The sequence below is a fragment of the Odocoileus virginianus genome, chromosome 17, assembly GCF_023699985.2.
Source record: "Odocoileus virginianus isolate 20LAN1187 ecotype Illinois chromosome 17, Ovbor_1.2, whole genome shotgun sequence".
Lineage (NCBI taxonomy): Eukaryota > Metazoa > Chordata > Mammalia > Artiodactyla > Cervidae > Odocoileus > Odocoileus virginianus.
The window spans coordinates 34,311,370-34,323,041 of NC_069690.1; the positions used below are offsets into that span (position 1 = coordinate 34,311,370).

Here is an 11,672-nt window from a genome sequence, read left to right on the forward strand (position 1 = left end):
CCAGGTGTTCTTGCTTTCTTGTCATGCACAGATGAAGAAGGTGCTGGGACAAAGGCGAGAGAGAATTGGGGAGGAGAGGGAGTCTGTTCAAGATACTGTTGACTTTTCCTATCCCTTGAGGTAGTAGCTACTAACCTTTCCCAAGGAGGGCTGTGCCCCCAAAGACCTCCCCTCTCAGGGGCCTTTAGGTGGCATTATTAGCCTGCACTGCTTCCCCATGGACACAGGCTGAGAGGAGAGAGCACTGAATTTCAGTCCCTTCAGTTGCAGCATCCTGTGCAAGTCATACGATGCATCGCAGCCTTAGTTTGCCTATCTGTAAAACAGGCCAACCCTGCCCTATCTCACTGGCCAGTGACAAGAACACATAGTTTCAAAGCAGACAGATGCACTGAAGCTTTAAAACATGCCTTTTATTTGATTGGAATCTCAGAATAAATGCTGGAGGGGCTGCTGATCTGACAGACCATAGAACTTACTCATGGCTGAACCCCAACTGGATGTGAAGAAGCCCTCAGGTGAGTCTTTAAACCCTGTTTCCAACATGGTTGTCAAGGAGGATAGGGGAGGGGCCTGAGGAGGGGTGGGGTGCCCTTCTCCACTCTGCCAGTGGTGTAGTCAAGAGCAGAGCAAGTAGGCCATGGGTCCTTTCAGAGGGAGGCAAGTATCAATGGCTATAATTAATAATAGCAGCCAGCAAATAATGGTGCTCAGTACACGCTAGGAGTGGTTGTATTTTCTGTGCATTTTCTCATTCCTTCTTATAATCTTGTGAGGTAGAAATTATTAATCCCATTTTCCAGATCAGGAAACAGGCTCAGAAGGGTTAAGTGACTTCTCTATGGTGTCACTGCTACTAAATAGCATAGGAAAAATTCAGATTCAAATCTTCCAGACTTCAAAGAGCATGCTTTCTGATCTCTAAGAAACCCTGTCCATCCACAGGTCCATCACAAAAATGAAATGCTTTTGCATGTGGTAGGGCAAGGTGGGGGACATCTCATGCTGTGTGCAGTGAGCAGTGAAAGGGTGAGAAGGGCATTGTTCCAGTTCAGGTGTCTGGGTCACTCAGTCTCCCAGGCCAGCACGGAGCTCCCTCCACGACTAGAGTGGAAGGGCACAGGGACATTATTTCTGTCCTGCAAGAGAGCTTCACTGGGTAAGACTATCTTATCTTTGGGAGAAGCATTTAGCAGTGTGGAAAAAGTACAGTTTAAGCCCCAAGCAGAACTGACTTCAATGGGCCTGAGATCAGAGCAGTTGTGCAGAGTGCTACATGCAGACAGACCTCACGCTGGGGATTAAGTGCTCTGTGGTTGTTGGTTTGAAATTTCTTATAATTTTGAGTTTGTTTTGTAAGCCAAATCAGATGGGACAATGGAGCACCTGCTGAGAGACCGGGAGCTGTGGCTCGAATGTGTGACTCCCCTCTCTCAGCCCACCACACTCCAACCTCCACCAAAGCCCCTCACTCCTCTGTCGCCTTTGTCACCGGCAGCGACTCAAGCAAAAGGTGGTCAAGGCAGGGCATGCTCTGAGGCCCACCAGGCAGGGAAGAGGCAGGGGCCCCAAGCCACCCCTATCCAGGTAACAGCATTTGGGTGGGGAGGCTGCAATTCTTTGGGTAGCCATTTTGCCCTGGGCCACATTTTCCCTGGTAGCTCGGACAATAAAGAATCTGCCTGCATTGCAGGAGACCCAGGTTCAATCCGTGGGTCAGGAAGATACCCTGAAGAAAGAAGGAAACGGCTACCCACTCCAGTATTCTTGCCTGGAGAATTATGGACAGATGCCAGGTGCCAGGCCTTTTGAATCACAAAGGGCCACAGTCTATGGGATCACAAAGAATTGGACATGACTGAATGACTAACAATTTCTTTTCACTTTCCTCTTAACTAGGTCATATCCAGGTCCTGCCATTTCCTGGAGCAAACTCCAAGTTACTTTATCCTTCAGCCCCAATTTTCTTGTCTTAAAATGGGAATAATACCTATACCCCATGGGATTATTGTGAAGCCAATGAGGTTTCTGTTGATTCTTTTTTCCAAAATGCAAGTCTGATTATGACAGTCTTCTCCTGAACACTGTCAAATGGCCTGACGCTGTTCTAGAATAAAGACCCTTCACTCACACCAGCACTGTCCAATTAAAATATTACATAAGGCACTAGTGGTAAAGAACCCACCTACCAAAGCAGGTTAGACCTAAGAGACACAGGTTCAATCCCTGTGTTGGGAAGATCCCCTGGAGGAGGGCACGGCAACCCACTCCAGTATTCTTGCCTAGAGAATACCAAGGACAGAGGAGCCTGGCGGGCTACAGTCCATAGGATTGCACAGAGTCAGACAAGACTAAAGCGACTTAGCACACAAGCCACATAGGTAATTAAACTTTTTCTTGCAGCCAGATTGAAAAGGCAGGTGACACCTTTGCTCCATCAGAGCTTTGGTCCCCGTGTCTTTCTTTCTTTCATTCTATTCCTTTCTTTCTCTCTCTCTCTCTATTTCTGGCTAATTCCTTGGAGTGTGGAGGCCCGCTGAGCTCACTTTCTTGCCTGGGCTTCTAAGCCCCTCTCAAGAAGGCGCACTGTGCCTTCACCCACTCGAGAGGGCGCCCGGTGCCTACGTGCAGCAGCTCGAGCCCTAAGAACAGGACTATTGGCTTTCCGTGTAAACCAGGGGATACCAGCCTCTGTCTCTCTCTTACTCTCCGGACCACCAGGTTCCGGTCTCTTAAAGGACCAACAAGCGCTATCAGCCTCTTTCTCTCTTACTTCTTATCGTCGACTCCGGACCACCAGGTTCCAGTCCATTGAAGGACCAACACATTAGCTCCAGCCTGGAATCAATCACTGAGTCATTTTTTTCTATCCCTGCCTCTCCTGCCCACCCCCACCTCGGGCCCTGACCCTCTTCCCTTCCTTTCCTTCCTTGTTGCCCCTCACACACATACACTTATGCATGCATGCATGCTCACTCTCTGCGACCCCATGGACCACCAGTCTCCTCTCTCCAAGGAATTCTCCAGGCAAGAACACTGGAATGGGTTGCTATTTCCTCTTTCAGGGGATCTTTCCTACCCGGGGATTCAAAGTGCATCTCCTTCATCTCTTGCATTAGCAGATGAAGTCTTTATCACTGAGCCACCTGGGAAGCCCATACATACACAGCTACAAACACCTACAAAAGCAGAAGCTCAATTTAATATAAAACAGTGCTCCTTAAACATTAATATACATGTCAGTCATCTGGGTATGTTGCTACAATTCAGATTCTGATTTAGTAAACCTGGGATAGGGCCCCAAATTCTGATTTTCTGTCATCTCACAGGTTTCATTGATGTTGCTGGTCCCTGGGCCATTCTTGAGGGGAAAAAAAAGGCAGGTGAAATTAATTATAATACATTTACTTCACCCAATAAATTAAAACTATGATTTCAACATAAAATCAATATTAAAAATTAAAAAGAACTTTACATTTTTTCCTGTCTTTGAAATCCAGTGCGTATTTTATGCTTAGAGCATATCCCAATTCACGTGACTAGCAACCACAGATTGGGTGGCAGAGGTTGGTAGATAACCCTACAATCCTGAAACACTCAGCCATGCTGAATTGCTTTTCTTTCTAAAGAACCACTGCCTCGCTGCACTGGGCCTTCTGCTGTTACCAGGCCCTGAAAAGCTCTTCTCTCTCCACCCTCTGGATCTAGTTAAGCTTACTCAACCTTCAGATGTCAGGTCACTCAGCCTTCAGGGAGGTCTTTCTTGACCCCTTTCCAGGCTTTTCACACTACTCTGTATCTTGATCTCACCAGGCCTCCAACTGTAATATCACATTTACCTGAGGTCACCTGATTAATCTCTCTCTCCTGTTGTAAACACCAGCACAAAGGTCACTTTGGGTTTTTAATTGTTGTTTGAATCATTTCCCCAGGGATTAGCACAGCACAGAGTAGCCTTGGGAAGATATTCTATGTAAAAGGCCTGGCACCTGGATGCTCTAATGTTCCCTCCTTTTCCTTCCCTCAAGTTGAGAAACTTCTCCTTATTTAAGGGACTCTCTTAACTGTACAACTCTGCTAAAGATCTGGAGACACAAAACTCTCAATGCCAAATATATTTAAGTAGAAACAAGTTAAGCACACAGATTATAAATATTTCTTCTTCAGGTTACATACCATTTAAAAATACTATCTCAGTTCCTTTTCATGATTTAAGCAGTGAAGGAAAATTCCTATTCAAGTCTGAGTATAATAACTGCCCCTTTTGAGTTTTTTCCTGTGAGGAGCTGCAGAGCAGAAAGTGGCAATGGGGCTCTATTGTCCCTTGTCTAATTGGCAGAGTTAGCAGAGCTAAATGCTGAGCTGCTTCTGTTTCTCACGTCTCCTTCAATTCTTTCTCAGGCGAATATAAACAAGGAAGCTCAAATCAACAGTTGCCAACTGACCCAGGTGATCTTGCCAAACCTGATGACACCTACCTAGGTGAGGATTCAACCCCTAGGTCATGTTGCAAAGCCAACTTCATCATTTGGCTTCATCAACTTCCTCCACCTTTAGTCAAGACTGCTCCTTCTTATGACAATTAAGTTTTAAGACTTAAAACCAATGCCACTGTCTCCAAGTGAAAAGTGAAAGTCGTTCAGTCATGTCCAACTCTTTGCAACCCCAAGGACTATACAGACCATGTAATTCTCCAGGCCAGAATACGGGAGTGACAGAGGGTCTTCCCAACCCAGGGGTCAAACCCAGGTCTCTCACTTTGCAGGCACATTCTTTACCAGCTGAGCCACTAGGGAAACGCAAAGATGTCTCCAAAGATGGTAGAATTATCTTGTTTATCCGCCTCTCACCTTGGAGGTCCCAGGGAATCCAACAGGAATCAACAGGATGATCTGCACCCTTAAGAATATAGAGCCCCAGGGCTCACATTTTCTTGAAACTTTTCAAACAGCCAACAAAGCACACTCAACAAGGCACACCCAACACAGATGTATTGCCAAGGGTACTGCATGTCACACACTGAGTTTTTTAGACCCTGGCTTCACACTGCCTTTTGATGAGTATAATGGGGTATACACCTGAGTTTGCCCAGCATTCCTATCAAAGTTTCAGATAATTAAAAGTTTATATATGCCTTTTATTATTTTATTATTATTCAGCTCTTTGTATAATTGATGTCTAAAACGGGTATTTTGTTTCTTTTACAAAAATATATTTGTGGGTGATCCAGAGCTGGTACTTAAAATCAGAATTCAGAGCCACAAAGAAAATGACTTCATTGAAGTTGAACTGGATAGACAAGAGCTGAGTTACCAAAATCTACTGAAAGTAAGCTGCTGTGAACTGGGGATTAACCCAGAGCAAGTAGAGAAGATCAGAAAGCTACCAAACACATTGCTCAGAAAGGTAGGGTGTTTATCTAAATAGAGACTGGGCTCTAGGTGGGTAAAATTATGTTCACTGAAGCCGATCACTAGCTTTTGTATTACTAATATGAAAACAAATCCAAGACATTGGACATTTTAACTGCAGGACAGCCAAACATGGTAGCTGGGTTATTTTCAATCTGGTGCTTTTACAGATTTGCATACCTTTAATTTACTCACTCTTTTAAATTGTCTGAATTACAAGTAACAACCAAATTTAAAACCCTAGCTCAGTATGTATGGCCAGCCTCCAATCTCCACAAAGCTGACTAGTCCTGGGGACAGAAAATACAAAGCCACTCTTAACTGCTTAGCCAAGTCAAGCCTTTGCAATCTCAGGAAACAAAACTGGGGGCATTTGTATTTTTATGATTCAAAAACAAATCTCATTTTTTAACTTGAGGAAAATTCTTATCTCTTTGGGCATTTTTTAAAAAGCAACTTTCAAAATGCCTTTTAGCAATTCTTATTGGTGCCGTGGCACCAATACCAGTATATTCTTTGTAAACTAAAAGTGGTGGGATGATCATACTTTCAGATATATATATATATTTTTAATGCCCCGGACTAAAGTCTTTTTAAAATTGAGACTTTATTCCCTTTGGAAATCAGCAACAAGGTCTGAAACACAAAAACAAAAACAGAAAAGGAAAACAATTCTTAACTGCTTAGTTTACCATGAATGGAAAGAGAACAATGCTGGGGCAATCTTATTAAACCTTTTCATCATAACTTTACATGTATTTATGAACCGTTATGTAACTTCTTTTTCATATTAAGGACAAAGACATTCAAAGACTACAGGACTTTCAGGAAGTAGAACTCATTTTAATGAAAGATGGAAGCTCTGAACTGACAGAATATACACCATCTCTGTTAGAGAAGCCCTGCTACAACAGCAATGCTGCAAAAATGACGTATTAAATTGCAGAAATGAAAAACTGGAATCAATATTTTGTAAATAATGGTCTGGATGCATCTAACAGTTTGCTAACTTCATGTATGTACTTATTTCCTTCTTTTGCAACTTCTCGAGGCTTGGGAGTAGAGTACGTTCAAAGTACTTTGACAAATATTAAGTATTTTTAAAAATTTAAGTACGATACCTATCAACGCAAGTTTAGTTTGTAAAGTTGCACCCCAATCCTGATTAGGCACAGGTATGCACTCCTGAGACTCAAGACAAATGGCCAGGCTCTGTTCACAACTCCATTAAGGGCAGGGTGAGTTAATTGGAACTGGGAAAGTCAGGACCCACTTGACACTCTGGTTTAAAGATCCTAGCTTCTAAAACCATCTCTTACCATCATTTCCTTTTTACAACTTTTAAATCTACAAAATGGTGAGAGGGTAACAGGCAGGAAGACTAGGTGTCCCCAAGCATCAGACTTTTTTTTCTCTTAAGCAACAGGAGGAAACAAGTGTCAGATGTAATTTTTTCCTTCTCTATACAAAATTAAAAGGTTTCTTTAAAAATTCTATGTTGTCATGACACCTGGTTCCACCTGAACTTTTCTCAAACCTTGAGCTAACCAATGTGTTTTTCTTATGGAAATGCTTAAGCTATGTTAATGAACTATGTATTTACTTTAGACTTTCTTCAAGTCGGTTCCACCTAAGACTCAGAACCAATAATGGCTCAACAAACTAGTATGTTTTACTCATAGAAATGTTCTCTTAAGTTATGTTAATAAAACTATGCATTTGTTTAGAAACCTGCCTCTCTTCAAGATTCACGTCAGTTGTCTATGGCACGGGATGACTCACCTTGTGCCAATGCTATCTCAAAATGCATGTTATGGGTGAGGGGTCTTGTGCCACTCTCTTGAGTTTTGAGATATTCTTTTCTCTAAGTAGCAGCTTATGTAACTTCTTGCTAAAACCTAGCAAGAGGGCACTCTTTCTGCCCCTTTCTGATCTCTGCATCAGAAGTTTTCTTTTATACTTAATAAAACTTTATTACACAAAAGCTCTGAGCGATCAAGCCTTGCCACTGGCCCGGAGGTCAAGAATCTTGGCATCATACACAGCTCATAGCAACAACCTTTAAATGGCAGGACTTACACAACTTGAGTAAACACTTTTCAACCTAACAACTTACAGAAAAGCCAAGGCACAGCATACAGCATTGAAAGTGCACTCCTGCCTGACTCCATTTACCAACTTTCATTAATACACACTTTTTTACACACCAATGTGAAGTCATCTCTAACCCTTATGGAATCAAGGAAAAAGTACCAGAGACCTCCTGGGCAAGCACAATGAAATAAGCCATCCCTCTCTCATCTCCAAATCCTCAACAGCTCACTTCTGATGAAGGGTGAAGGGACACTAAGGCATTGCATCAACACTTATCTCACCCACTGCCAAAAAAAAAGGAAAATGTTCTGAATAGTGCAAGTGAAATGTGTACCATTTTATTCATGAAATGAGTATGAAACCTAAATCTGCAGTTTACTTAGTACCCATGGGGTTTTGGTTAGGAGAACCTCAGCACCAAATATAAGTCTGGCATTCAAGTCACACTTGTAAGATAGCATGCCCCCTAATGAAAGCCAATGCCACCCAGAGCTTGGTGTTCCATTGCCAGGGGTGTGACAGGGAATGACAAGGGGTCAATCCCCAAGTGCTTTGTCCCTGTTATTTTCAATTTGTCTCAAAGAAGATAAATTTAGGCATGGACTGAAGATTGGTTAATGGCCCCAAATCACTGCTTGTGGAAAAGTAAGATTTTAGGTTGCTTTTAAGTGAACATGGTAGAATAAATTTATTTGAAAACAGTACTATTGGAAAGCTTACAATAGAACCTGCACAGGTGTCACCTAGTGAAGTACAAAAAATCAGTAAGGACAGCAATTACCACAAGGTTGATAAAATTAAATATGCATACCCATTTCAAGTTAATACAACCTGCATCAAATGTATTTTCTAGAAGCGACAGTTTTAAGGCTGAAGATTAAATATCTCAAGTGTCAAGTAATTTTAATGAAAAAAAAATTTTTCACCACACTACCCGGGACAGGGATCGTAGCTCCCTCACCACCAGGGATCAAACTCATCCCTGCAGTGGAAGCACAGAGTCTTAACCACCAAACTGGGAGGGAAGTCCCAAGAATTATTATTATTATGTATTTCATGCACAGATTGTAAAAACTTAATTTCTGGGTGACATACAATTCCACTGTAGGATTATGTCATTTTTCAAGTCATTGAAACAAATCAAGTTACCAGAATGCTATCCTAAAAAGATTTCCAAAACATATTTAGAAACAGTCTAGAATGCTTATGGTTCATATAACGAAGTGATTTGGGGTATATAACTGGAAGTGTACAAGGGCCACTGGTAACTGATACAAGGCCTTTTAACTACATGAATTTTATGTACTCTAGTCAAGGCCATGGTTTTTCCAGTAGTCATGTTATGGATATAAGAGTTGGACTATAGAGAAAGCTGAGTGCAGAAGAATTGATGCTTTTTAAGTGTGTTATTGTTGAGGTCTCTTGAGAGTCCCTTGGACTGTAAGGACATCCAACCAGCCCATCCTAAAGGAGATTAGTCCTGGGTGTTCATTGGAGGGACTGATGTTGAAGCTGAAGCTCCAATACTTTGGCCACCTGACGCGGAGAGCTGATTCATTTGAAAAGACCCTGATGCTGGGAAAGATTGAGGGCAGGAGAAGGGGACGACAGAGGATGAGATGGTTGGATGGCATCACTGACACAATGGCCATGGGTTTGGGTGGACTCCGGGAGTTGGTGATGGACAGGGAGGCCTGGTGTGCTGCAGTTCATGGGGTCACAAAGAGTCGGACTCGACTGAGTGACTGAACTGAACAAGGTGCCTTTCAAGTTTCAACCACTTCCCCTTTACAGAGCAAACATTATTTAAACACTTCATGTAAGTCCTTCTAAACAGTAAAACAAGGGCCAAGAGTAGCCCCTCTGAGGTGACAATGTAACTTGAACAAAGGGAAGGATGTGTTAACCATGGGTCAGTAGAATGGCAGTTTTCCTTCCTAGACTGGTATAAATCTGAGAGAAAAAGCTTTCTTGGAAGCTGCTTATACAGAAGCAGAACCAGTTTCCTGGCAGACACCCAAATGAAACTTACTTCAAGATAAAAATAATGTATCACAAAGAAAACATACACGGAGGCCCTTTTTCTAGCTTTTAAAGACTACAATTAAGACCCTAAGTCCAGAACTCGAGAAACAATACCCTTTAAACCTGCTATCACTTTAATTCCATGAAATACACTGTTTATGTATCTATTTTACTACTTACTACCTACATCAAGACCTTTTCCCATTTTTTAAAATTTAAATTTTATTAAGAAATATACATACAAAAGCACATACACATACAGTTTAAAAAAGAAACCACCCACCCAGCTTCAACAATCACCACCAGTTCTTCTGAAGGATCCATCTTGCCCTTCATGATCTCCCTCCAATACACTGAATCGTGTTAAATCATTTCCTTGCTTTCCATTTACCATATATTTACGGACTGGTTTTGACTTTCACAGAAAAGGAATTGGATTATTCTTCTGCAACTTGCTTTTCTGACCAGAGACTCTCCATGTTCACATGTGTAGCGGTAGTTCAGTCTGACTTCTTGGAATCCCACTATAGGAAAATACCACAATATGTGTCCCCTGGTCTGCTGGACATTTCAAGTCTTTCCAGTTTGCTTTGCTTCCTCCTTTCTTCCTATTACAAATGATGCTGCTATGACATTTTTACATCCATCCTCTGGCACACATGCATAAATGTTTCTCTAGGGTATGTATCTCGGGATGGAACAGCCTGAAGTTACCACACAGTTGTGCCCAACTGTTTTCTGAAGCTGTTGTTCCTAAACATTTTTAAAAGCTGATGACAACTGATCTATTTGGGATGGCCAAGGGGAAGAAACAGATCAACTATGAAACTCTCAAACTGCATTTTTAAATTAGGAAATTAAAAAATCTAATACAACCATGAAAAATACATTTACTTCTTTTACTGAAATGGACTTTTGAAACTACATTTTTAAACTTAAAATTGCTATCTCCTATGTCTCAAATGTTTCTAAATACACTGAGTGAAAACAGCAAGATTCAGAAAATATGCTGTACTGTGATATATTTTAAAAGATTCATACATATAAATGATTACATCACCCACCACCCACCTCCCCACAAAAACCACTTGGAAAAATAATTCTTAACACTAGTAGCTCCTGGAAAGGAAGAGGAGGAGCAGAAGAGACATATCACAAAACATTTCTGTTGTTTTTCCAAACCATACACAAGTGTAACAACTGTCATACAAAATTCTTAAAAAGCAGTCACCTGGGGATTTTTTCATAAACTAAAAATCAGTCCAAACTCAAACCTGAAAACCAGCCCTGCAGGAAGTCCCACCCCACAGAAAATATACACAAGTTCAAGTATTTTTCATTTTATGCACATTTAAAAAATACTCACACAGCTCATCTACAACACATTTTTGAAAGCACAGAACAGACACAGTTAAGAACACTTCCACCCTAAACTGTTCAGTTTTAACATCTCTAAAAATTTTTAATCAAGTGACTGAACTCAACCCACATGTGGTCAAAGTGTTCTCACACCTTAGAAATATGGCTGTGCCACTGTATTGAAGAAACCAGACAGATCACCTGCAGGTAAGTAATGTTATATAAGGAAAGAAGGTGTCTCTAGGCTGGATGACATAATTAGCTTAAGAAGGAAAGAAAGATGTTTTAATCCAACTTGAAAAGTTATTGTATTATCATCCGTTTGAAGAAAAGATGTCTTAACAAAAAGGGTGAAGATGAGTGTCACTACCCTGCAAAAAGGAGGATGCCAGAACAGCAATTACCAGGCTCAATTACCAGGCTCCCACCAGACCAGTATGAACTCAAGTTTACCCAATTTATTTAAATTAATAAATTTTAAGTCTTTTAGTGATATATGCAGAAACATTTGTAAATTAAGTATGTCTGAGACTTGCCTGAAAATAACAGGGACAGGGGACACACAGAGTAAGAATGGTCACTGAATCTTACTGGAGATGAACGTTAATCAAAGTTACCTACACTGTCCTACTTTTGCATTAAATTTTCCAAAATAAAAAAAGTTTTAAAAACTGATTGCTGCTTGCAGTCTTACCTTCTAGTTAGTACAAATCAACTCCCCCTAAAGGCTTTTCAAAGAGAAATACACATGAAGCAACTGACGACTTTTTGGTCTGCACCAGA

General features: G+C 41.3%; 1 protein-coding gene across 1 annotated transcript; it reads left to right on the top strand.

Moving 5' to 3' along the window:
• The first annotated feature begins 481 nt into the window (after positions 1 to 481).
• On the top strand, positions 482 to 6,377 carry ANKRD40CL (ANKRD40 C-terminal like). The gene is made up of 4 exons (XM_070478892.1): positions 482 to 518; positions 4,402 to 4,482; positions 5,231 to 5,406; positions 6,207 to 6,377. The coding sequence occupies exons 1-4, from the start codon at positions 482 to 484 to the stop codon at positions 6,348 to 6,350; spliced, it is 438 nt and encodes a 145-aa protein (XP_070334993.1). The 3' UTR covers positions 6,351 to 6,377.
• Positions 6,378 to 11,672: the final 5,295 nt, after the last annotated feature.